Source organism: Passer montanus, unplaced genomic scaffold, assembly GCF_014805655.1.
Source record: "Passer montanus isolate IOZ18808 unplaced genomic scaffold, ASM1480565v1 scaffold8, whole genome shotgun sequence".
Lineage (NCBI taxonomy): Eukaryota > Metazoa > Chordata > Aves > Passeriformes > Passeridae > Passer > Passer montanus.
In genome coordinates, this window is record NW_024373256.1 from 1,066,290 (window position 1) to 1,092,545 (window position 26,256).

A 26,256-nucleotide genomic window follows, 5' to 3' on the forward strand; every position below is an offset into this window, starting at 1 on the left:
CTCTCCCTCATGGGTTAGTGCAAGGTAAATATGCTCACAAGGTGGTGGGTGCAGTAGTGTGAGTGAAGGGATTTGCACTTTTAACTCTAGTGCTGCAGTGTGTAGATGGAGAATTTAAATCTTTTTTCTGTTTAGCTCTGTGGACGATAACAAGCTACTCCCACTCTTGAGACCAGCCTTAATTGTGAATGCTTTAATGTTGTTTTTCTACTTCAGCCTCTGTATAAAGTGAATTTTGTAGCTTACAGGTGAATAAAAGTTTTGAAAAGTCTGGGTTTTGCTTCTGTTTATTACAGTTTTTATGGGAGACATGTACGTCCACAGGCTGACTGGAATGTTGTGTGGGGACCCAGTGGAACTGGAGTGCATTGGAATTTAAAGCATTTTTCTCAGCCCCACTCCTTTCATTGGAATCTTGGAGTCACTGGTTGGATGGGGACTACAGCACTGCCCCTGTGCCAGGGCTGGACAGCCCTTTTTGGGGAGAAATTCCCAATATCCACTCCAAACTGTGCCATACCCTGGTTCTGCTGTGTGGATCTGGATGGTTTCAAGGCTGCGCTGAAATGTTGGAATGACTGAGTGCTGTGTGTTCAATCAAAACACCGTGGAGATTATTTAAAAATTTTATTAACAGGAATGAACGGAAAGCTGTAAACGAGAGCCAGCAGAAATGGGATGTTGCAGGTGAGGCCGAGTCCCCGCACGTGGCCGGGTGCTCTGGGCAATTAACCGCAATAATTAACGCTGCGCTGAGCAGTTCCGCGTGGTGGCAGCAGAGGCCCGTGGAGAAAATCCCAAATGGCCGAGAGGAGCTCGGGGAAAGCAGTCCCACACTGGGAGGGGCTGAGCCCAAAGCGGGCTGGGAGCCCTCTGCTCTGGCAGAGTCTCGTCCCCTCAGGCAGGCTGGACGTGCTCTCAAGGGAAATATTTACATTTGCCTCATTTAAAGGGGTTTTTGTTGGTTTTGGACCCACACTGAGCAAGAAGTGAGCAGCTGTCAGCTTTGTAACCCAGACAAAACCTGTCTGAGGGAGAGGGAAGGTAGCAACCTGACACTAGGAATCCTAATCCATTGGGAATCCTAAATTTTGCCTTTAGGGAGCTTCCTTGTCACCTGGGGCTGCTGCTGCTCCAAGGGCAGGATGAGGAAACAGCCCTGGAGCTGCCAGGCTGGTCCTGCCCGTGCCAGGCTGGTCCTGCCTCACAAAACCAAATTCCTGGGGTGCCCCCATCACCGGGGTGCTCCTTTGGGATCGGCAGCAGGGTTTGCCAGGAATGCAAACATCCCTGCACAAATGCGTTTCCCACAGGTGATTTTAGTATTTAAATCAGACGATTTCAAGACTTGTCTCTCCCCTAAAATACTGTTTAGGGAAAAAAGCTGGTTCATTTTAAGATCCTTTTTCACCCTGTGAAGCTGTAGCTGCTCGTGTTGCTGGAGCTCCCTGAGGAGTGAAGCTCGGAGCACGTGGGGCTCCTTGTGCCCATCAGGAAGGCAGTGCTGGAGCCAAAATCCCAGGAAAAATGAGGGGCAGGGGCATCTCAGTCAGCAGCTGGGGCTGGTGCTGGCTGGAGGGCTGAGGATGGGTTATTCTGTTTCATCTGGAGCCACCCGGCTCGGCGCAGCGGGCACCTGCTGATGTGTGCGTGGAGTTTTCAAAGGGAAAAACTGCCAGAGGCCAAACACTTCATCCAGATTCAAATTTGTACTGAGAAGTGCAGCTTGACAAAAAACCAGCCAAAAGCCTGACACAGACCAAAGGGGTGAGGAGGCCCTTGAAGAGAGCTGGCAGGAGGCTGCAGCCTGTGAAATCACTGCCTGCAGCTTCCCCCCAGCTCCGCGCTGAAAAGAAAGAGCTGCCCAAGAGAACTTTGAAGATATCAAAGCGTTGTTGCGGTCTGAAAACACCATCACGCTTACAGAAGGAATTTAGAATAAGCTGCAGTACATTAGGGTTCTTCTCAAAGTACTAGAAAGGGCGGAAGGAGGAGAAGCAGAGCCTTTCCCACAGGGTGAACACTCAGAAATCTCTGTACAGCCAGGTGTGCAGGAGCTCACTCGGACAGCCAAGCTGTGCCTTTGCAGGGAACAATCCCTCACTGTGGAAGCGTGTCCCACCTCACAGGGATGGACAGACAGCAGAAAGCACCTACGAGAACGGCTGCCTTCAAACACATCCTTCCTGCACGCCCCAGGCCAGGGCTCTCAGCTGAATTCCAGGGACACACGGAGAGAAAAGGGAATTCAGGACCTTCTCCTACCCAGAAAAAAATCACCATTTTTTCCTCCTAGGTGGGGAGAAGGTGTTGGTTGCCCTGCATCTCACCCTGGCTCTCACACAGGTGACAGCAGCCTCACAGAGCAGGCACAGAAGAGACCCCAGCCCCTTCCCACAGCCCCCTCCCAGCCGTGAGCAGGGCAGGAATGCTGGCGAGGGCAGCCGGAGCCGATGGGTGCCAGGGGGCTGCGGATCCCAGAGAGCCTCTCCTGCTGCTCCTGTGCCCAGCTGGCCCTGGGGCAGACACAGACACGACAGACAGACATGCACACACTGCCCAGGGGCTGAGTCTCTGTACAAGCACACGTTAGGACCTGCAGCAGCCCGAGCCTCGCACTTCCTTCTTCACGTAGTCGTGGAGCTTGAATTTGGGCTCGTTGGGCAGCTTCATGGACCTGTGCTTCAGCTCCCTGGGAAGGGGAAAGATGTTACTCTTACACTGCTGCTTCTGGCAGGGAGAGGATTTTGTCTGGAAGGAGCCAAAGAGGGAGTTTGGACAGGGGCATGGAGTGACAGGACACAGGGAACGGCTCTTCCCTGACAGGGCAGGGATAGATGGGTGTTCAGAAGGAATTCTGCCCTGTGAGGATAGGCCCTGGCACAGGGTGCCCAGAGAAGCTGTGGCTGTCCCTGGATCCCTGGAAATGTCCAAGGCCAGGCTGGACAGAGCTTGGAGCAACCTGGGATGGTGGAAGATGTCCCTGCCATGGCAGGGGATGGAACCAAATGGGCTTTAAGGTCCCTTCCAACCCAAGCCACCCCAGGATTCTGTGATTCCAAGCTGCCTTGCCCGGTTCGGTTGATCTCAGCGTGGCTTGGACACTGCTAAAGCTGCTTTGGATGCCAAGGGCACTGCTCTGGTCACTCACTTGGCGATGGCTGTGAAGGCTAATTCCACGTTGAGGCCGCTCTTGGCGCTGGTCTCCATGAAGGGCACTCCATACTCCTGTGGGACCAGACACAGCCCTGTCAGGAGTGCCACCCAGGGGCTCTCAGGGAGCCATTTTTGAGGACAAAAGAGGTGTTAGTAGAAACTTAAAGGAAGAACAGATGAGGAGAAAGGGGAGAGCATGACAAGGGGAAAAAAGCCAAGTGTTCCCAGGTGTATTTTCAGTTAAACTGGTGTCCAGGTGACCATTTCCTCAGGGACATCCTCAGGTACCTCACCTACCTTGGCAAGCTTCTCTCCCTCTTCCCTTTTCACCACTCTGTCCTGGGCTGAATCCACCTGCAATAGGAATGGCAAAGAGCAGTTTGGGGTGATTTGGAAGGCCAGCAGCACGTCCCTCCCTGTCCCCATGCCCAGCCAGGCTCCCCCGCCTGTGGCTCCAGCCTGGGAGGAAGAGGAGGCCCTGGCAAAGCCCTGGGGCCAGGCTCACCTTGTTTCCCAGTAACATGAGGACCACATCCTGCTGTGCATACTCGTGGATCTCTGTCAGCCAAGCCTGGAGGGACACAGCCAGAGAGAGGGGTTGGCAATGGCTCCAGGAGGGGACTGGCAGTGATGGGGAGCTGCCCCACTCCTGGCATGGACACCCTCAGCAGGCAGTGCTGCCACCCCAAGCAATGCCAGGGATGTTCCACAGATGATCCCTGTCAGCAAGGGGGTGCCCTGGGTTCCCCTGAGCCCTGGGGACCCACTTTGGCTGCTGCCAGATCCCCATTTCCCAGGGTACCATCAGCCTTCTGACCCCCCTGCCCACTCCATCTGCCCAGGGGTGCTTGTAGGGCTTTGACCCCAATTCCCCTGAGCTGGGATGTTCAGACTGAACCTCTTTTCAGAGGACAAGGCCAAGGGTTGGCTCTGGGATGTGCCCTGTGCCCGTGTCCTGCACGTGCTGCCCCCGTGCCTGCTCCCAGCAGGACCTGAACCTGCCTCCCTGAGCTGTGGGGTGGCTTCCCTGCCCTCTGATCCAGCCTAATCCAATCAAACCTGCTCTAATTCCCTGGAATCCCTGACCCTGCGGTGTGAGCAGCTGTCTCCAGCGCTGGAGCAGTGCGTCCATCACCCTTTATGTGCTGTGAAAGGGAAAACCCTCTGTGCCTGTCCCTGCCTGTCCTTGCAGGTGCTCAGCAGAGCCCTTCTGAGGTGCCCACAGCTCCCAGCAGCAGCACACCCCCTGAACCATCCCACAACCACAGCCCAGCCAGCACACGCGGGGGCAGCAGGAGGGGCCGGGGGTTGTCAGACCTGGATGTTGTCAAAGGACGCTTTGTTGGTGACATCGTAGAGCAGGAGCAGGGCTGTGGAGAGAGGGACAGGCCGTTAGTGCCATGCCACACCCAGCCCAGGGCACACAGCCCCTGTGGCAGTCACAGCTGGGCACCTGAGCTCCTGTGAGACACAGAACACACAAACCCAGCACAGCAACAACTCATGCTCCTGCTGCTGCCTGCAGAGCCCCCTGCACCCCTGCAGCTGCTCCCACGGAGAGCACTGCAGTGACTCCTGGCTCGCCTGGCCGGCAGGGGCAGCCCCGGACCCCCGGGAGCAGAGAGGCCGTGCTTACCGTGGGCATCCCCGGGTCCCCGGGAGCAGAGAGGCCGTGCTTACCGTGGGCAGCCCCGAGCTGAGGAGGGGTCCCCGGGAGCAGAGGGGCCCTGCTTACCGTGCGCAGCCCCGAGCTGAGGAGGGGTCCCCGGGAGCAGAGAGGCCATGCTTACCGTGCGCATCCCCAGGCCCCGGGAGCAGAGAGGCCGTGCTTACCGTGGGCATCCCCAGGCCCCCCAAGCTGAGGAGGGGTCCCCGGGAGCAGAGAGGCCGTGCTTACCGTGCGCATCCCCAGGTCCCCGGGAGCAGAGAGGCCGTGCTTACCGTGCGCATCCCGGTAGTAGGCGTGGGTGACGCTGCGGAAGCGCTCCTGCCCGGCCGTGTCCCAGATCTGAAGGCACACAGGAGCACAGGGCTCAGACCTGAGCAGAACCCACCCCAACCAGCCCGAACACAACGGTGCAGCCCCAGGAAGCTCCCCCAGCTTTTACTCCCGGGGACGTCAATAGGAAAAGTGACCAGAGCAATAAATATGGAAGCTGCCTCTTCCCGCTCCTCGGCGTGGGGACACAGCGTGGCCAAGGGCTCCCAACACAGCCATTAATTGGAAAATCCATGGAGCAGATGGATGCATGGGGACCTGCTAATGTGATTTATCAGTCCTTAATGCAGCAGGAGGTTTGCAGAGAGCACGCTGTTCCTGGGGGATCTGTGTTACCAAGCTGCGGGCAGAGGGCTCAGAGAAGCTGCCAGGTCTGAGGGGCTGGAGCAGCTCTGGCTGCAGGGCACACGGGCTGGGATGGGGATCACCATGGCCAGAACAGCCCCCAGCCCTGTGCAGGCTCCTGCCAAGGGCACAAAGCAGCCAGAAGGGGCTGTAAGGCTGTCCCAGGGCAGGAGACAGGAGCACAAAGGATGGAGGTGGGGCCCCATTTTGGGGCTGCTCCTCTGCTTTGTCCTCTGAGGGGCTTTGGCCATCCCTGAAACACCCAGGGCAGCAAGGGAGAGGCTTCCAGGGACATGGGGACATACCTGCAGCTTCACCTTCACCCCATCCACCGTCAGCACCTTGTTCTGAAAGAGAATGGAAAGGGTGTGAGGGGGGAGTGCAGCTGCAGGACGCCCAGGGAGACACAGCCAGCCCCTGCCCAGCCAGTGCTTCCCCCAAACCCTCAGGCTGATCCCCTCTCCTGCTTCTCAAACTCCCATCCATTGTCCCAGCACCTGCAGAGCCATTTTCACCAGGGCCCAGCCAGAGGATCTCTCCCTGTGTGAGCAAAAGTTGCATCTATTTGGGAACCTCAATCCTGGCAATGCCACACCCAGCTCAGGCTGGAGACCTCTGGCCATAATTAATGAGCACCAGCATCCCACATTAATAGCCTTCAAAAGACACAAGCAACCACTCCACATGCAGCCAGAAAATTCAAAATAATTCCTGCTCCTGCCTCTTGGACCTGTTTTACTGCTGGTTTCTCTCTTAATATGTTTTCCCTCCTGTTTTGCTTGGTTTGAGGAAAGGTGAACCGAGGAGGAGAGGGGGAAGTGTCCCTCCACAATGGGTTCTCCCAAAGCCAACAGGATATTTTGTGTGGAAGGATGCCCTGGCAGAGCTGGGAGCTGTGTGGGAGCCCCTCAGTGCCCCTCAGGGTGGCTGTGCCAGACAGGGAGGGCAGGAGGTGGATCCTGGCCATGTCCATCCCCCATCCCAGCAATCTGCACCAGCCTCTCCAAACACTGAAGGAATGCAATCCTACAGACCAGGGTCCCAGGGGAAGGAGCAGAGAAGAGATTCATTTGCTTGCCAGATCCACAGAAATCAGCCCAGTAATCAGTGGGAACAGCACAGCAGTGGGACCAGGCAGCTGGTGGCTGCTCTGCTGATCATTTCAATCCCATTTCCTCCATTGCTCTGGAGCTGCTTTGGGATGCTCCCATCTCCCGCGGCACACGGCATGGGATGGCCAAGGCTGCCGTGACCCCAGCTGGGCTCTGCTGCCCCAGACCCACCACCAGCCACTCCAGTGCCACCAAACCCCCAGGGATCCGTGCCAGGATCCACCCCTGCACATCCCACACCCCTCCAGGTGCTCTTCACTGATGGTTTTAACGAGGGCAGAGGGGGCATCTCATCTCCTGCACATCCACACCGGGGTCTGGCGGGGAGGAGAGGGCAGAGGGAGCCGGGCGCTGAGTGCTCGTCTGCTCAGGCAGGCGCAGGGAGACGGCCCCGGGTTATAAATACCTTCAAAGGCAGCGACTGAGAGGGGGAGAGAAGTGATTCACAGCCCGGGAGCTGTAAAAATAGGCAGCCAGGGACTGGGGTGGGGGAGCAGGGAGGTACTCAGGGAAAAGCAGGGGCTCAGGAGCCAGCCGGGGGTTTAGGGCTCCCCACGGGTGGAGCTGAGCCTCTCCCAGGATGTGACACCAGGGCTCCTGAAGTGCCTAAAATCCAGTGTACCCACTGCCACAAAGTGCTCCCTGGGCCGTGGTGCCTCTGCCCGGGGCTGCCAGGTGAGCAGGGACTGAGCCATCCCCAGGGCAGAACCACAGCCACAGCAAACAGTGCTGAGCTCACCTCCACCTCATCCCACAGGCTGGGAACAGCCCTGACACCTGAGCCAGGTGAGACGGGGCAGGTCTGTGCTTGCAGAGATCCACTCCTCGCTCTCCAGAACCCTGCATGCTCCCCGTGCAGGTGCTGGAGCCTCAGGCTCATCCCACAGACCCTGCAGGAGCACAGAGCCATCCCAACACCATTCCCAGCTGCTGGCAGCCAGCTGCCCGCACCACCTGCCAGGGATGGTGCCAGGGATGGTGCCAGGGGCGTGCCAGGGGCTGCAGAGGAAGGCAGAGGCTCTGTGTTTCACCATCAGCCCCAGCCCTTGGCACGAGGGGATGAGGACACTTGGTGTGATGGGTGGTGACAAGGGACAAGGACACAGTGAGTGTCACGTTAAAGCCAGCACCAAAGAGGTGCCCTGCCCACGGGCACACGAGCACCTCCAGCTCAGAGCAGGGTGTGGCTGTGCCCAGGACATGGCCATGTCCATGGCTGGCAGAGCACCATGGCTGGCAGGGACAGGGAACATGGCACCGAGCAGGGATCATCCAGGCCAAAGCCACCCTGAAGCATCTGCTGAGCAGCCAAAAAAGCTGGAGCTCCAAAGGTGCCCCACGTGCTCTGACCTGCACTTCAGGAGTTAATTAACACGGAGCTGGCAGCAACAGGAGCCACACTAATTACGACTGACCTATATTTTAGGGAGGTAAATGCTTGGACCTAATTAAAGTCTGCACAGGGATCCAGGTGCTGCTGGACCAGCCTGGGGGAAAAATTGATTTTCTGAGGACGGGGTGTGGAAGAGAGCAGGGTTCCAGGGTGAGAAGCTGTAGAAGTGTTCCTGCAGGCAGGACACACAGCCAGAGCATCACTCGGGCTGGCATCCCTGCCTGCATCCCAAGGAAGTTTGCCCAGAGCAGCCGTGGCTGCCCCAGCCCTGGAAGTGTCCAAGGTGTTCAGATGAACCAGATGCCCAGGTCTCCCCCACCCCAGAGCTAAGTGACTTTCCAGCTCTCAATTTTTTTCTTTTTTTAAGGAGATGCCTCAATTCCCTCTGCCAGCCCTCCCAAGGCACAGCTGGGGGCTGAGCTCCTGATAAGCACCCAAAGACAAGAGATGCCGTGTGTCGAGGCGCTGGGGTGTGAAATGTGCTGCCAGCCCTGCCGGCGAGGCAGGGGCAGTGCTGCTCAGGGCTCCGTGCTCTGTCAGAGCAGGGGGAACGCTCCCAGCAGCTCCTGCCACCACTCGGGCAGCAAAACCATCCCTGCACCTCAGCTCTGCTCCAATTTCAGCTTTTGTGTCCTTTTTCCTGGGGCAGTGCAAACGTGATTGAAATCTTCTCTAGCAGGGGCCGCAGCGGAATGCCTGCAGTGCCCGGGGTGGACAAACACGATGCTCCGAAGTTAAATAATCGTCAGGACATCAGACAAACAAAGCTGGAACCTCGCAGATGCAGGAAAAATTAAATTACCAAGTGCAGATGGTCCTCAATTAAGAGCAGCATTATCACCCAGCGAGGCCGGGCTGGCTGCAGCCCTGGCACGGCCCCACAGCAGCAGGAGGGAGGGAGGGAGGGGAAGGCCATGGGGAGATGTGAGACGTGCACAGACGATGCTCCAGCCCGCCCCCAGAGCAGCTGCAGGACGGGCAAATGCCACAGCCCGTGCCACAGGGTCCCCACAGTGCCCCTGAATCCCACCAGGAGCACCTGGCACTTCCCCAGGTGCCTGAGCCCACGGCACCAAAGCTGCAGCACAACCCAGATCAGCACAGCCTCTCCCAGCTCTTACACGCATGGACTCATTAATTAAAGCCTTTAAAGTTAAATTGGATACACGGATTAATTTGCTTCGCAATTAACTGGACAAATGGGAAGCTGCTCAGTGGCTCCACTCAGGCTCCAACCAGGGACCCCCACCCTGGAGCCTGTGACTGGTGCTGCCCAGGAGTGCCCACCCAGGCACCCCCTGCACAGGGGCTCCACTTTTACCGTGGAACAGAAGCCCTTCAAATGTCATTATTGGGCCTTGGAGGCATCTCCTGCAGCTGAGGGGGGGCAAATTCCTGTCAAAATGGGGATAAATGGCATGAGTGACTACAGACCAAAGCAGGCGCAGGCGCTGGGGCAGCACAGAGTTAATTAGTGCCAGTAATGAGCTGTGGGACTGACAGCGCAGCCACCCAGAAATGTCACTGGGTTGTGGTGCCACCGGGCCAGGCCACCCGGGAGCGAGGGAAGGTTGGGCTGTCCTTTATTTCAGACACCCACCGTGCAGGACTGGCTGGAGGGATGCTGCAGCACCACGGCCACAACAAATCCCCACCTGGCAGAGCCCACCCTGCGAGCACAAACACTCCTGTGCCAGGAGGAAATGCATGAGTTGTGATACAGCAGACACACAAATAACCACCTCCAACGGCGGCTGCAAAAATAGATCAAGGATCGATATGGAAATCTGCCCAAAACAGCAGGACGCTGCATTAAATGTGCTCGTTAAAACCCCGAGGTTGGTTTTGCCAGACTTGTGCAGCCAGGGAGCTGCTCCTGGTGGCTCAGCACCTCTCCAGGCACAGCACCTCCTCAGGGACATCCCGGCCCCTTGCCAAGGCAGGACCCAGGAGCAGCCCCACTCTGCCCCTCAGAGCTCCAAAAAGCTGCTCCCCCTAAATCCAGGCAGTGCCTGGTCCAGCAGAGCCCAGCCACGGGGAGCTCCAGCCTGGGCAAACCCTTCCAGGAGCACAGATCCTGCAGGAGAGGGGAGGGCACAGCCTGGCGCTGTGCTGGGACCTGCAGAAAGCCTCTGGGAATGGGGCCAGCAGGGCAGGGATGTGGCTGGAGGCAGGGCTGGGCACGGTGGTGTGTGGGGCTGGAGGATGTCCCAGCCACTGGGGATCACATTCAGTGCTCCTCTTCCTCCTCCTCAGCTGTGCCACCACCAGAGACACTCACCAGTGGCCAAAACACCCCAGCACCATTCCCTCTGCCTCTGCCACAGATCTTCCCTTCACAGGAAAATCCCAACCATCCGTCTCCCGGGGCAGGTGATGAATTCCTCAGCAGCTCTGTGCATTTGCACTGTGCAGCTAAAAATAGAAACTTCTGCCTTGGGATGTTTTCCTCCCCAGGCCTTGCACACTCCTGCCTGCAGCTGCCAAGATCCTTCCAGAGCCCACAGCGAGCTCTGGCTGCTCAGCTCCTGCTCAGCTCCTCGGCAGAGCCCGGGAAATGCAGATCAACACCTCACAGCACACAGCACCTCCAGCCTGCCCTGGTGCCAGAGCCACCCACAGCCCCTGGCAGGGTCACACACCCTGTCCCCTCTGCCACCTCCAGCCTGGAGGAGCCACCAGCCCGGCCCTGGAGCCCAGCTGGGCACAGCCCCATCCCACAGCACCCTGCAAGGGACGCCAGCAGCAGCAGCCTTCGTCCAGAGCCTGCTCACTACATTAAATCCCAATTAACATCTCCCTGGCTGCCAGCCCTGCCCAGATAAGAGCCCAGGCCCTTGTTCGAGCAGATACACTGAAGATTTACTGACTTATCATCCTCTAGTCACATCAGTCTGCAAATAAAAGGGTTTTCTGGCAAGAGGAGAATCCTGTCTTAGGGGCAGATTAGAGGTAAGAGGATCTGCTGAGGATCATACATTTTAACTGAGCCCTGCTCTGCTCGGCATCGCCCGCAGCATTCGCAGCCCCGGGTGGGGGCTCTGCTCCCTCCAGCCTGCTCCATGGAAGCAGCAAATCCTGGGATGATCCACAGGAAGGTTCCTTGAGGGAGGCTCAGGCAGATGAGACTTGGTGCTCTCAAGCCCAGGGGGCTGCTCAGGCTCATCCCAGCAGGATGGAGAGGGGGCCGTGGGAGGCTTTGAGAGTGGGAGGGAGCCTGAGCCCAAATCCCACAGCAGCCACAGAAACCCACCCCCAAATTCCTCAGGGCAGGATCTGCTACAACCATCCTGGAGTCCAGAGCCACCAGAAAGCAGCAGGAAGGCTGCAGCCCATCCCTGCAGCTCCAACACCCCGGGATGGTCTGCACAGCTCCCCCACCACCCTGGCCTGCACCACTCACCCCTTCCATCTCTTTTCTCCATACTTTATAAAAGAAGGGATATTTTAAAAATTATCTCTGCTTACTTCTAGACCAGGAAGCCTCGGAAATAAAGGGGGCAGAGATGGCTCATGCAGATCTGTGCCAGCACGGAATAAGTAACGTGGTGCTGACATATTTATCTTCATTTTCCTCATCAAGGCCATGGCACGCTGCAAAGCTGAGCAGGGATCTCCACGGAGCATTTATTGCTCTATCATTTCTCATCTGTAGCAAACACGGCCCCGTCAGTGCCACAGAGATGAAAAATGGCTCATCAGGTCCTGTTAGACAGGGAATCGTTTATCTGGGGAGAAATAAAGCCCAGCAGCACTTGTCTGCCCTTAAAGGTCTTTTCCAACCTAAACAATTCTAGGTTTTGCCTCAGCGACTGCAGCCAGCCCTGGGCTGAAAACTTGCCTGAAGTTTCTGAGAAGACTCTACAATCCAATTAAAGAAAAATCAGGGCTGCACATCCAGCAGCAAACATTCTGTCAGCAGCCAGCAGCAACACAGCAGCGTCTGCAGACAGCACTGCAAACAGCATTATTAAAGAGCACTTCTCATCCCCAAAGAAAATGAAATCCCCAAAGACCTGACAAAGGCATCTGTAGCTTTTTATCCCAGACACTCCCATCCTTCACCCACAGCCGAGGCAGACAGCTCCCAAAAACTGCTGTGCAGCAAACCTGAGCCCAGATTCTTCGAAGGACTCAAGGAAAAGAGTGACTGAAGAGCTCTGATGAGGTTTTCTGGCTGCCCGAGTCCAGTCAGCCCCCAGGACTGGCACCCAGCAGGTCCCAGTGCCACCACAGCCCTTCTCTGCATGGTGCAGAGGCAGCAGGGCTGAAATACAGCAGGGCAGGGCCCCTCTGCAGGGCAGGGCAGGACCCTCCTCACCCTGCTGCTCCCCAAAGCCCAGAGGAGCTCTCTGAGGTTTCAGCTCCTCCTCACTAACCACAGTGGTCTCACTTTGCCGTGGGTGGCAGTGCCACCATGGTCCTCGTGCAAGGACAGTCCTGAAATCCCCTGGGACAGAGCTGGGCAGGCAGAGCCGTGCCCATCACTCCTGTGCCACTGCCAGGGTGGCCACTCGGGAGCCCCACAGGTGGCACAAGGCAGAAGCCACAGCACAGGAGCAGCACCGTGCACTCAAAGCTTTGATCTTTGCAAAGCTTTTCCTTCTCCCTGGCAGCAGTCCCAGCTCTCCCATTTTCTGCTCTACTGGAGCAGGCTGTTCCCCAGGTTTGGGCACCACTGAAAGCCCCGGGAGACGCAGAGGTGCTGAGCAGTTGCAGCACACTCAGCACATCACTCCCACACCAAAACCACCCCAGTCAGTCCGAGCACTCTGGCTGATCCAACTCCACCCTTTGCTCTCCCCACGTGGGGCTCTGGAGCAGAGCTGCAAGCCAGGACTGTACTGGGAAATCACCCCAGGGAGGCAAAACCCCCCAGATCCCCCCGTGTGGGTGCTGGAGGGCTGGGCAGCAGTGCAGACCACGCTCCTGGGACGCTGCTCCACGACACTGCCAACCCTTCACAAACAAAGCTGAACCAAAACCCACACACCATCACACTGATTTTTTTTTTGCTGCACTTTTGGGAAGCCCAGCCTGAGCCAAGAGCTCGAGCTGGAGCAGCCAGGTCCTCAGGAGAGGATTTCCCCCCTGCACTGGGCTGTGGGGCTGGTCCCTGGAGCAGCAGCCCTCCCAGAGCTGCTGTGCCCCCGCTGCTCCCCCAGCACAGCCGGCTGCCAGGACCACTCTGACCTCACGTGTGTGCTGTTCAGGAGAAAAACACATCACATCTGCCAGGCACTGGCGCCTGCTGGGGAACAAAGTTATTTTGGGCGTTGTTGAGCACTTCCCCCGTTAGTGGATGCACATTGATGAGTGCAGCTCATGAATGGCTTGGAGGAAGCTGGGCTGAGCCACAGAGCCCTCACTGAGCCTTGCCAGAGGCCACCTGGACGTGTCACCCCCATGCCAAGGGGTCTGGGGAGCAGTGCCCCAGGGCAGGACCCCCTCTGCAAGGCCAGCTCTGGGCACTGCCCGAACAGGGCTCTGGGCAGGGAGGGCACCCCTGCCACGCTGCTGCCATGGCAGTGCAGGGACACGGGGCACACCAGGGCTGGGGCTGTGGGGGCTGCCAAATCCAGGCTCAGCTCTAAAAACTGGCACCAGGAGCAGCAGCAATCGCCCAGCTCTTCCTCTGAGGAAAACGGGGTGATGCAGAGCCCAGGGGTGACAGCTCGGCTGCTCCCCACAGCTCCCAGAGCCCGGCGTGCCCAGCACAGGGAACACAGCTGAGCTGAGAGAGCCTGGCCACGGGGCTGCCCCACTGCAGGAAGGGTCCCCGTGCCCCCAAAAAGGGCTCAGGACTGACCCTGCACTGCCCGGGGCACTGGGATGGATGGATGGATGATGGATGGATGGATGGATGCTCATCCTGGGACTGCTCCCCTCCAAGGGAGCTCCCTGGACAGGGTCTCCACTGTGACCCCCCAGCAGTGAGGCTGGGCTGCATTATTCCTCCACACATGCAGCTGTGTTTTAATCATCAGCCCCAGGGAAGCAGCAAGGCAGGGAGACACCGCTGGGACCGGCTGCTGGTGAGGGCCACGAGAAGCAAATCCAACAATTTCCACCAAATTCAGCATCCAACACAGAGCAAAGTCCTCAGCAGTGGGGTCCACACTCCCCAGACAGGCTGCAGCTGCCTTCAGCAGCCTCCTGCACTTGTTTTTTTAGGGAAAAAAGATCATTACCAGGGATTTGTTCCAGGGCTGGGAACACAGGACCCTGGGGGATGTGCCAGGCAAGCAGCAGCCCCGTCCCTGGCGTGGGGCAGGACCCGCAGCTCCTGCCCAGCTCCCGCCCCGCCGGGCCAGCGGCTCTTCCCGGCAGCAGCGTTAATGCCACCGAGCCCTCGCCGGGATCGTTGCCGTGGTGATGCTGCGCAGGCAGAGCCGGGAAAGCCAAAGCCTCCGTTTCCCCGGTGTGTCACCGAGCCTGGGAGCACCCAGCCTCGGCAGGCGGGTGGGAAATGTCCCGAGGCACAGGCAGGTGGCACAAGGCTGGCCAGGGGGTGCCGTGGCTTCGTGGCACTCCCACCACTCCCCCTTTCCCATAAATTAAACAGAAAAACCCCACACAAAATGGAACCAAACCTGTCCAGGCGCTCACACCAGGAGCAGCCACATCCTCAGAGATGTGCTGATGGTTTTGTGGCCCCGAGGAGATGAAGATGACCCTTCCTGCCTGCTGGCCTCCCGCGGGTGGAACTGACTCAGCCCTGCCACGCCAACATCTTCCTCAGGCTCAGAAGCATCACTGAGACCCCAGAGCACCCATTAAACTCCTCCTCACCTGGGACAGCCACGGCCCAGGGCAGTGGACATCACCCTTTAAAGCTGGAGCACCACGAGCTCCCAGCTCACGTTAGTTATGATCAGGGAGAAACGCTTTTCCCCAGTGGAGGCATAAAGATGAATTATCTGCTGTGGCTTCTGAGAGATCCAGCAATGCCTCAGGGCAGTGACTCGGTGCTGAGCCACAATTTGAAATGCTGTATGTCCCTGGCAGACAAACAAAGCTGTGTGAGCTCCAGGGCTCCTCTGGGATCCCGAGCCAGGGCAGCTCCAGCACCCTGGGACGGAGCCAGGAGCTGCCCGGGCACTGCCCAGCTCTGCCCGTGCTGCCAACAACAAAATATTTTGCTTCCAAAGGCTCTGCAGGTAAAGCCCTCAATCCCTCATTGCCATAGGAACTGTGTGTGCCCCATCACCATCCAAGGACAGGGACACAGCACACTGCAGCTCCCTCCACCCCAAACACGGCTCTCACCTGCCTGAATGGGGCTGGTTTTTCCCATTTTTCCTCTTTTTTTCCCATTTTTTTCCCATTTTTTCCCCAAGCAGGGTGCCCTGCTGTGCGCACTGTTCCAGGCTTTGGCACGTTTGATTGTTGCCCTGCTTTTGGCCAGGGTGAAGCTCAGTGCCATTTCCTTTTTTTTTTTTCCCATTTTTTCCCCATTTTTCCCCCAAGGAGGGTGCCCTGCTGTGCTCACTGTTTCAGGCTTTGGCACGTTTGATTGTTGCCCTGCTTTTGGCCAGGGTGAAGCTCAGTGCCACCAACACAGGGTCCAGCAGAACCCATGGGTGGGACTGACCCCGTGGCTCAGGTCTCCTTGGGGAAAGGGGAAAGGGAAAGGGGAAAAGGAAAAGGGAAAGGGGAAAGGGAAAGGGGAAAAGGAAAAGGGGAAAGGGAAAGGGAAAAAGGAAAAGGGAAAGGGGAAAGGGAAAGGGAAAAGGGGAAAAGGGAAAGGGGGAAAGGAAAAGGGAAAGGAAAAGGAAAAGGAAAAGGAAAAGGAAAAGGAAAAGGAAAAGGGGAAAAGGAAAAGGGAAAGGGGAAAAGGGAAAGGGGAAAAGGAAAGGGAAAACGAAAAGGAAAAAAGGGAAAGGTGTTTTTCAGAGAAGAACAACACACAGAGAGCAGCTGGTGAGCTCAGCCAGAGTCAGCTCCTGCCACTGCAGCCGTGCCAAACCCAGGACTGGCACCTCACCCTTCCCCACAGAGATCATCAGCATCCACCCCGGGAATAACCCAACGCCTGCTGGGACCAATAATTAATTAACAAAATGAGGCAACAGCTCAGCAGAGAGGCAGCAAGGGCTCAGGGGAGCACAGGAGCTGAGCAAGGCAGAGCCACAGGGCAGGGATGCCCCAAATGCCCATCCCAGGGCCAGAGGGGGGGTCAGGGGCACCCAAACCCCACCTGTGCCCCCTTTCCTGGGCGCCTTCCCTCTGCTTTCAAAGAACAACCCAGTTCTGCACAGCTGAGTTCAATATTTTATCACAAAGAAAAGATGAAAGTGAAATTAAGCCAAATGTATTCCATTAAATATTGAAAGCATTTAGACTTACTCTGGCCCCATTTGAATGTTTTACTGAGTATAAAACGCTCCCTCTCAGGCCCTGGCACCGGGAGCAGATCCAGCCCGGCTCGGATCCATGGCACTGGATGCTCCAGTGCCCAAATTCACCTCTCCAGAGCCAATTTCCCACCTGGCAGCAGCCAGGCAGGAGCCACCACAGCACAGCCGTGTGCCCACAGCCCGAGCTTGCCCACCCTGCTCCTCCACAGGGATCCTGCTGGGCTGGAGCAGGGATCTGACCCACCCCAGACACACTGCAGGGCTGGGAATTGCACTTCCCAGCTGGGTTTCCCATGGTTCCCACCTCTGTGGGGGTTTTTTAGGGGCTCCCACACAGCTCTGACAGGGGATACAGAGGCAGGTTATGCTGAGCACCCTCACAAGCTCCCTCCTTGCAGCAGCAGCTCCCAGGTTTGTGTTTGCCTTGCCTGTGTCCTGGCACGCAGCTCCTGGGCAGCCCAGTCCCTCTGCTGTCCCCCTGAGCTAATTAAATCATTATTGCAGCCAGCCCAGGCCAGGACAGACCATGGGGACACCAGCCACCATCAGGCACCAGGGCTGCAGGAGCCTGGAGACACTGGTGCCCTTCCAGAAGCATCTTGCAAACCCCAGCGCCGTCATGGCAGCTGGAATGGATAAAAAATTCCACTCCCAAACTATTCTGGGTGGTGTTTCTGACACCGAGGAGGTGGAGAAGGCACCTTCCCACCATCCTGCAAAGAGGATTAAGCTGGTTAAGAGTTTTCTCAAGCAGGCTCTGGTGCTGGCTGCCGCTCCAGCTGCTCAAGCACTTCTCTGCTTTGAAGACGTTCATCTCCCCTCTGTGCCTTCCCCCAGCAGGAATGGAGTCCCTTGTCCTCTGGGACCACCGCCTGCACACGGGGGTTTGCATCTTCCTGCCGTGCTGCACAGCTGGAGGGGTTTTATTTTCCAAAAAGGCAGAGGAGGGTGGGGAACAGCCCGGGAGCTGCGGGGAGCGGGCACCGCTCGCAGCATCTCCTGGCAACTGAGCCCTGCATGCAAATGACAGGCACTGCACAGCTCTGAGCGGCCCTCTGCGAGGCAGGAGCAGCCAGGAGAGCAGCAGGGCTTGGCTTCCCGGGCAAAATGGGTGTTTAGTGCCCCGAGAGCCCGGCCTGGGAGCGGGCACAGCAGCTGGGGAGGAGCAGTGCCCTCGGAGCCACACACGGGCACAGGGGGCACAGCCCAGCTGGCCAGGGCTGCCCTCCCTGGGCAGGCTGTGCCTCCCCGTGCTGCATTTGGGCACAGCTGGTCCCTAAGCCCTGGTGACAGCATCGTGTCCCTGCCCTGGAGCCGGGCAGAGCGGGGGATCCATCAGAGGAACCATCAGAGCTCCTGGAATGGTGTGGGTTGGGAGGGATCTCAAAGAGCACCCAGGTCCAACCCTGCCGAGGGCAGGGACACCTTCCACCAGAGCAGGCTGCTCCAAACCCCATCCAGCCTGTCCTTGGACACCTGCAGGGATGGAAATCTGCTCTGGGCAAATTGAGCCCAGCTCTCCACACAGTGAGAAATGCAAAAATATGAAATCAGCTGCTGGCTGCTATTAAAATTCATCCAGCTATGGGAGCTGCAGAGCAAACTGATCTCCAGACAAAGAGCTGCTGGAATCACACAGAAACATGGAATGGTTTGGGTTGGAAGGGACCTTGAAGGTCATTCCAAGCATTTGCCATGGGCAAACTCAAGGTGGGAGCACAGGCACCCCCTGCCCCTCCTGCCCCCCTTCCCCATCCTGGCTGCACCTCTGCTGCCACTGCATGGCCCCATGAGGGGAATTTGGTCCGAGCACCTTGGCAGCACCGAGATGTTGCTCCCAGGAAAAGGCAACTTCCCTCCAGAGCTGCAGCCCTGGAGACCACCCTAAACCCACCCCATGCAGCCAAGCCCATCCTGACCCCACACAGCAAAGGAGAGACTAAAACACTGCCCAGCCCCTTCCCTCTAACATCCAGGGCTGATTTGCACAGAGAGACACTGAAATTAATTTATTTCCTTTTCTTTCTTCTGGCCTAAGCAGCTCCCCTCCCACTTTTTCCAGATTGATCCATCAGCAAATGAGCCCTGCTAATGCTCTGTGCCAACTGCTGAGATAAAAGCCAGCCCTGGCTTTCAGGAGGCTCCAGGCTGCTCCTGCCCTTCAGGGGGAGGCACCAGGAAAAGGCTGGGAGGGCTGGGATGAGGGATGGGATAATGGGATAATGGGATAATGGGATGGGATGGGATGGGATGGGATGAGGGCTGGGATATGGGCAGAGATGTGGACAGGGATGAGGGCTGGAATGCGGGCTGGGATGAAGGCTGGGATACAGGCAGGGATGAGGGCTGGGATCAGGGCACCTGCTGGGACCAGAGCAGTGCCCCACGGGCAGGGCTGTGGGTGCCCACTGGGGCCCAGCAGATGCTCAGGGCACCCACAGCCCTCTCCCAGCTCATGCCCAGCCAGCACCAGCCTGGGTGGATCCAAACCATGGTCACTGCTCCTCTGCACACCCCGCAGGGCTGGAGCAAAGCTTCCCATCCTCCTGCACAGCCCAGCTCGCTGCAGAGCCGGGGGCAGCCCGTGGAAGGGGCACACACAAACACAACAAAAAACAACCAGAGATGCGAACCCCCCAGCCCTGTGGAGCTGTGCACATCACAGCTGAGCCTCCCAGGGCACTGTCCCCTGTGCCACCCCTGCCTGGCAGCTGCTGCTGTGCTCCCTGTGCTCGGGGAGCAGAGCAGTGACACCACTGCACACCTGGGACAGCACCGACAGGAGCCACCCTGCTCTGAGCTCCACCAAAAACCTCCCCAGGGGTCTCATCCCCCACCTAACACAGGAGCCATCACCCCTGCTAATGCAAAGAAGCTCATTAGCACTTCTTCCCAGGGAGAAAAGGCTCATCCTTAATATTTTTTTCTTTTATCTTCTTCTCCTTTCAGGTCCAATTAGTAGAAAACTCTTGCCTTGCTCAATTTCACAAGACAATTGTCATTTCAGTCACCCAGCTTGCAACTGCATGAGAGTGGAGTTTATTCAGTCATTGGATATTGGATTATAAGTTCATTTCAGAGGCCAGTTTGAAAATCCAAGATTTTTTAAAAAAATTTTTCTTGCCTTGCGGTAGAGAAAAATAAGTAATTTTCCTAGAGCACAGAGTGCTTGGTTCTGCTCACATAATTTCTTGGTTTACATATGAGATGGGCCCAGGGCCACCCATATTCTCCTACTTCTGCATACACATTTTTTGATCCAGCAAGAATCACTGTGCATTTGTCCAAAGATGACTTTTAGAAGGAGCAGTGAAAGTACATGTCCATATCCCAAGGCTGTAGAGTGGAAAAGTGCATTCACACTGCAGAAGTGCAGCAGAAGGTTTCTGCTCAGAGGTTTCTGCTCACACAGAGGTTTCTGCTCAGAGGTTTCTGCTCACACAGAGGTTTCTGCTCAGCCAAAGCTCTGCTGGGAGCAGCACCCCTCACCCAGGGCCCTGCCCCCATGGCACCCACCCATCCCTGCACCCCCAGCCAAACCCTCACCTTGGGGACACCTGGCCCTGTCCCAGCTGAGCTGGGAAGGCTGGAATCATCCCCAGGAGCTAAAGATGCTCCCCCATCAACCCAAATTCTCCCAGGATGGATGCTGAGGACTCAGCACCCCCAAAGCTGGAAGCCAACAGGTGCCATCTTGATGCCTTTTTTAATATTAAAATCATCTTTATTTCCCCAGCATCTGTGGTTTGTTTTCCAAACACATTCAGATCAACATCCCTCTTTGTTTAAGAGATGATAATAAACAAACACGTCGCGGGAGGTTCTCCCTCACATAAAGCAGGAGGAGGGAACAAACCTCAGGGGCCATTAGGAACAGTAATGCCAGATTAATTTTAAATGGGTTTCTATTCATTTGCATTCGCTCTGGCCTGTGCAATGCATTAGCCACGGCTTTGGGTGCATCTGATGGTTTGACATCCTTGAACACGAGCAGTGAATCCTGGAGCCCTCTGGGATCAGAGATGGACTGGGAGAGGAGGAAGCTGGGCTGGCCTGGGGGACAGCAGGGTGCCTGGAGTGGGGATGGTGCCCAGGGCAGTGCCTGGAGCTGGGGATGGTGCCCGGGCAGTGCCTGGAGCTGGGGATGGTGCCCGGGCAGTGCCTGGAGCTGGGGATGGTGCCAGGGCAGTGCCTGGAGTGGGGATGGTGCCCAGGGCAGTGCCTGGAGCTGGGGATGGTGCCTGGGCAGTGTCTGGAGCTGGGCATGGTGCCTGGGCAGTGCCTGGAGCTGGGGATGGTGCCCGGGCAGTGCCTGGAGCTGGGGATGGTGCCTGGGCAGTGCCTGGCGCTGGGCATGGTGCCCAGGGCAGTGCCTGGAGCTGGGGATGGTGCCTGGGCAGTGCCTGGAGCTGGGCATGGTGCCCAGGGCAGTGCCTGGAGCTGGGCATGGTGCCCAGGACAGTGCCTGGAGCTGGGCATGGTGCCAGGGCAGTGTCTGGAGCTGTGCCAGCCCTGTGCCCGTGGTGCCCAGGCCAGGATGGCCCCAGGGAGCTGGCAGTCCCCGGCAAGGCCGGGCGTGCACAGGAGCGCAGGTGCCACCCGCGCTGGCCTTGGGGAGGTCCCTGCAGTCCCCGGTGCCAGCCAGGCTCCGAGCGTGGCACAAACCCTGCCACAGCCCCAGGGGGAGCCCCCGTGCTCGCTCAGCACCTCTCACAGCAGCCAGGAGAACACAGAAACCTCAGTGACAGCTCCCAGCCTGCTCCAGCCAGCACACCCCTGCCAGACTCGGGGCTGCAGAGAGGAGCTGGGATACGACAGCCCCGTGATTAAAAAGACACAAATTAAAAGCAGCAGAAGCCTCCAGTGCTGCCACCCCAGAGCGTCATCGGTGCCCACGGTGAGGGGGACAATTAGCAAACAGGATTATCCTGGTGGGAATGCAGAGGCACATCAAAAAACCATTCCCGCGTCCCCCCAAAATTATGAATGCCCTACAAGGATAATAATAATGAGTTTTAGGGCATACATGTGATCTCCCCCACTGTATAATCTGCCCATTTCAGACACATGCAGCTCTAGCAGCTCTGTTAGAGAAGTAAATTAACTCTAATTTGATTGCTTCTCAGTAACAGTCATTTCAGCGCTCTAATCAATAAGTCACAGGGTTTTATGGCTGCCCTCTGTATCAATCACTCCCATCAGTGACAAAATGCTTTTATTTGAAGAACACCTGAACACTGTGTAATTACTCACAGACCCCAGTGTACCCACTTCACCTGCAGCAGCCCCCAGGCACGGAACATCCCTTCCCTCCTCAGGGCTTCCTGAGCTGTCCTTCTCCTCCCAATGTCACTGCACCAGAGTTGGCACCCACACCCCAGGCAGGCAGCAGCTTACAGGAGACACTCATCCCCCAGAAATCCTCCAAGAAAAGTCAGGATCTGACATCCTGCTGGGAAAGACACAGCACTGGTGTGTGGCATCACCAGCAGCTCTTCACTGCACCCACCAGAGCCCCCATGGAGCCAAATCCATCACAGGGAGAGAGCAGGGCAGGGAGAGCAGCACTGCCAGACACCCCGGGAGGTGACAAGCTCACAGCACTGCCAGACATGCCAGGAGGTGACAAGCTCACACTTTGGAGGGAGCAGATGGTTGGGGCACTGCTGAGGGCCAGGGAGCAGCTGATCCTGGCCAGCCAGGCGTGCTGCTGGCTGCTGCTTTGGTGCCAAAACCGCCTGGTGCCCTGCACAGCTGCTGGAGAGGCTCGCTGGTGGCACCTCTGTAAAGTCACCGTTCCTGTGGCTGTCACACCCCACGGGTGGGGATCCCTCTGGCAGGGCCTGGGGGAAGCACAGAGACCCCAGGCAGCCCCCCCAGCACGGGACTGCCAGGGAAACACGGCCAAGGAAAGGTTACCAGGGCTCTGGCCTCGGGTGTTCCTGCCTGGCAAAGGATGCCCTGGGCACACTGGGCATGGCAGGGAGTGACGTGACCTCAGCCCCGCTGTTGTTCCCCGAGTGGAGCACTGTCCTCCCTGGGTTCCCTGAGGTTCCCACTGTCCCTGCTGGAGCTGCACAGCTCTGGCTGCTGCCCCCATCACTCTCCAGCATCAGGATGCTCCAGCTGCTGGAGAGGCTCGCTGGTGGCACCTCTGTAAAGTCACCGTTCCTGTGGCTGTCACACCCCACGGGTGGGGATCCCTCTGGCAGGGCCTGGGGGAAGCACAGAGACCCCAGGCAGCCCCCCCAGCACGGGACTGCCAGGGAAACACGGCCAAGGAAAGGTTACCAGGGCTCTGGCCTCGGGTGTTCCTGCCTGGCAAAGGATGCCCTGGGCACGCCGGGGCACGGCAGGGTGTGACGTGACCTCAGCCCCGCTGTTGTTCCCCGAGTGGAGCACTGTCCTCCCTGGGTTCCCTGAGGTTCCCACTGTCCCTGCTGGAGCTGCACAGCTCTGGCTGCTGCCCCCATCACTCTCCAGCATCAGGATGCTCCAGCTGCTCCCAAGCAAACAGAGACCTCAGAGATCCCTCAGCACAAAACATCCCCACGTCAGCACCCCAAAGCTGTGCTCAGGAGACTCTTCCAGGCCATTCTGGTTTTTATCAGTTTTCATTTTGCTGTTTCAAGAAAAAAACTAACAACTCTCAAAAACCACAGGAAATGCCTCGGGGAAATATTTTCATGGGCAGATGTCAGGCCTCAGTTGTTACAGGAATTATCCCCAGGATGCTGAGCAGAGGACAGGCTGCCCCATCCCTGTGCAAACTGCAACAAAGATGCTGCTGCTGCTGCTGCTGCTGCTGTCACCCCCGAGCTGGAGCTGACACACCGGGAGAGCTTCAAGTCCTCAGAGCAACATTTAACTCCCCTCTGCAAATCCACGTCTCACCTGCAGAGCCCCGCAGGGCCCCGGCACTCACCCTGAAGTCGATGCCCACCGTGGAGATGAAGCTGCCGGCGAGGAAGGCGCCGTCCTTGAAGCGCACCAGCAGGCAGGTCTTGCCGACCCCTGAGTCTCCCACCAGCATCACCTGCAGGGAGGGAGGCAGGCAGGGAGGGGTGTGAGGCTCCAGGGCAGCCCCACTGCCGCCACCACCCTGCTCCATCGCAGCAGGTCCTCGAGGGGAGGGGGCACAGCCAAGAGCGATGTCCTCGGACCCAGGGGAGTATTCACCCCCTGCACCGTGTCACCAAACTGGAGACGCCTTCCCCTGACAGGCACTTAACAGATCCTTCATGGGGGCACAAAACCCCTGGAATGCAGGAGTGGCAGAGCTGCCCGTGCTGTCCCCACAAACTGCCCTCCACGTTGGGGCTTTCCAGGATGTGGCACTGCCCCTGGGGTCCCCAGCCACGAGTGCCAGCTCCAGGGTGCACTCTGCCCTCCTTCAGCCAGACCCACACGTGCCACAGCCGCCCTCCCAGTCCTCCACAGATACCAAGGGAGCAGCTGCGGGTGCCACCTGCCTCAGTTTCCCCGCCCAGGAGCCGCCCTGGGCACACACAGAGCAGGCAGCTCCTCACCACCCAGCAACCACGGCAGAGCTGAGGCTGCTTCCAAATGCAGCCCCCCAAAACCTCTGCCCACACCAAGAGCCCTGCTGCCCCCAGGGCACCGACCCTGCTCCCCTCGGCAGGATGACACCGAGAAATCCGGGACAGGGAGAGGGGCTGTGCCAGCTCCTTGCACACCTGCCGTGCCAGGCTCCTTCTGTCCCGAGGCTCTGCCATCAGCCTTCCACGAGCCAGTAACCCGTGACAGGATTGAAATGGCTTTGTGGCAGGGACTGCCCTGGGTCACACCGAGCCCTCCCGGCAGCGGCCAGAGGTGGCAAACGCCACCCCCCCTCTGCAGCCCAGCCCTGAGAGGCAGCAGCAGCCCCAGCCGCGGGTGCAGCTCGTTTTTGGCACTGCCAAGGGGGGCAGGATCTGCCCACGGTGCCCCACACTGGAGTCCCACAGGAGCACCAGGCACCCAGCCCTGGCACAGCAGGGTGAGGGCAGCCAGAGCCCACAGGAGCACCAGTGTGAAGCCAAGGGAAGGGGCGAAAAAAAGTCATTTTAGTACAAAATATTGATTTTTTTAAAACATTTTTCCAGACATCTTTTTGGAATAGGTGACCCTCAACAGCAGCACCAAAGCCTCACCTGGGCACACAGAGTGCCCAGGGCCAGCCCTGTGCCCAGGACCTGGCCACTGCACCAGGCAGAGATGGGGAGCTCAGGACAGGGGAAGGAGAAAGTTTAATAAACCAGGCTTTCACTGGATACATAGCAATTTCTGTCTGCCACTGGGTCAAAGCCAGCCAGACATCAGCAGATGTTTTCTCTACCCGGTGCGTTTGGGCTTATCTGAGACACATCTGGCTCACCCTTGGCCATGGGGACCATCCCTGGGGAAAGCCCCAGCCTGGGCAGGCAGAGGGGAGCTCCAGGAGCCAAGGACCAGTGCAAACACAGAGGTGGCTCCATTTTAGGGAAGCTGTTGAACCATTAATGCAGCTGTATCAGGACCAACCACCCACCGAAGCAACCGAGCACGTTTCTGGAACGTCCCTCTCCAACCCCACACCCCAAACGTGAACACTTCCTACCCTACACCCCAAATCTGAACACCTCCTGCTCCACATTCAAACCTGAACACCTGAACACTTCCTACCCCACATCCCAAACCTCCACACCTGCTATTCCACACCCCAAACCTGAGCACTTCCTGCCCCACATCCCAAAGCTCCAAACTTCCTATCCCACACCCCAAACCTGAGCACCTCCTGCCTCACACCCCAAACCTGAGCCCCTGAACACTTCCTACCCCACATCCCAAACCTGAACACCTGAACATTTCCCACCCCACATCCCAAACCTGAGCACCTCCCACCCCACACCCCAAACCTCCCCACCTCTTACCCCCCACCCCAAAGCTCCCCACACCCCAAAGCTCCCCACATCCCAAAGCTCCCCACCTCCCACCCCACACCCCAAAGCTCCCCAGCAGCCGCACCGAGTGCCCCAGGCACCAGGCTGTCCCCGCACACAGCAGGTGGCACCTGTCCCAGCAGAGCCGCTCCCCGGGCTCGATGGCCCGGGCTCGGCACGCAGATCCGTGTCACAAACACACACAGGGGCTTCACCGAGCCGTGCCCCCCGCCCAAAGCGCTAAACGAGCCCCACAATCGCTGTGCGAGCCCTGAAATCATCAAACGAGCTCCAGGCTGGGCTTGCGGCAGGTCTCAGGGTGAAGTGGGGAGGAAGCAGAGACATTCGCTCCGTGAGTCGCTCGCCAGGCTCGGGAGGAGGAGGAGAAGCCACCAGAGCGCGGCAGGCTGGGCACATCGCGAGGGATGGGTGCCACCAGCCTGCGTACAGCCCCGCTTCCCTGGGGGTCCCCGAGGATCGGGGGCTCACAGAACTGCCCGGAGCAGCCTCTGGCCGCCACTCGCAGCAGTCCCGCAGCCCCAGCCCCGCTGCCGGCGGCTCTGCGGGCGCAGCCCCCGGGGAGCGAGACCCCGACCGGGCTGCGGAGGGGCTGGGAGAGAGGGGAGCAGGGACCCGGGCAAGTGGGATGAAGGCAGGAAGGGATGCGGGGATGCAGGGATGAGGGGATGCGGAGATGAAGGGATGAAGGGATGAGGGGATGAGGGGATGCGGGGATGAAGGGATGCAGGGATGAGCGGATGCAGGGATGCCCGCCCGGTCCTGACCCCCGGGAACTTCGGCGACGCTACCCCGGCCCCGCACCCGCCTGACCCCGCACTCCCGCTGCCCCCGCCGGTCCCGCACCTTGAAGGCGAGGTCGTAGAACTCCCCGCTGCTGCTCAGCGAGGGCCGCCCGGCCGCCGCCGCGCCGCCGTTACGGGGCCCGGGGGGCACCGGGGGGAACCGGGGG

The 26,256-nt window shown here is 58.4% G+C and overlaps 1 protein-coding gene across 1 annotated transcript; it reads right to left on the bottom strand.

The window, feature by feature from the left end:
* Nucleotides 1-1,694: 1,694 nt before the first annotated feature.
* RAB26 (RAB26, member RAS oncogene family) lies at nucleotides 1,695-26,240 on the bottom strand. Its single transcript, XM_039732419.1, has 9 exons — nucleotides 26,151-26,240; nucleotides 23,291-23,401; nucleotides 5,806-5,847; nucleotides 5,098-5,164; nucleotides 4,474-4,526; nucleotides 3,662-3,727; nucleotides 3,454-3,510; nucleotides 3,152-3,228; nucleotides 1,695-2,692 (listed from the first exon to the last, which is right to left on the bottom strand). The coding sequence occupies exons 2-9, from the start codon at nucleotides 23,396-23,398 to the stop codon at nucleotides 2,590-2,592; spliced, it is 573 nt and encodes a 190-aa protein (XP_039588353.1). The 5' UTR covers nucleotides 23,399-23,401; nucleotides 26,151-26,240; the 3' UTR covers nucleotides 1,695-2,589.
* Between the last annotated feature and the right edge of the window lie 16 nt (nucleotides 26,241-26,256).

What these genes read in the sequence shown, in the direction of transcription:
- RAB26 (XM_039732419.1), bottom strand. Translation starts at nt 23,398, where the DNA reads ATGCTGGTGGGAGACTCAGGGGTCGGCAAGACCTGCCTGCTGGTGCGC. An exon ending in CGTCCTTTGACAACATCCAG is followed by an intron (nt 3,728 to 4,473) that starts GTCTGACAACCC and finishes GTGTCCCTCCAG; the next exon opens with GCTTGGCTGACAGAGATCCA. An exon ending in GCCTTCACAGCCATCGCCAA is followed by an intron (nt 2,693 to 3,151) that starts GTGAGTGACCAG and finishes TCCCCTTCCCAG; the next exon opens with GGAGCTGAAGCACAGGTCCA.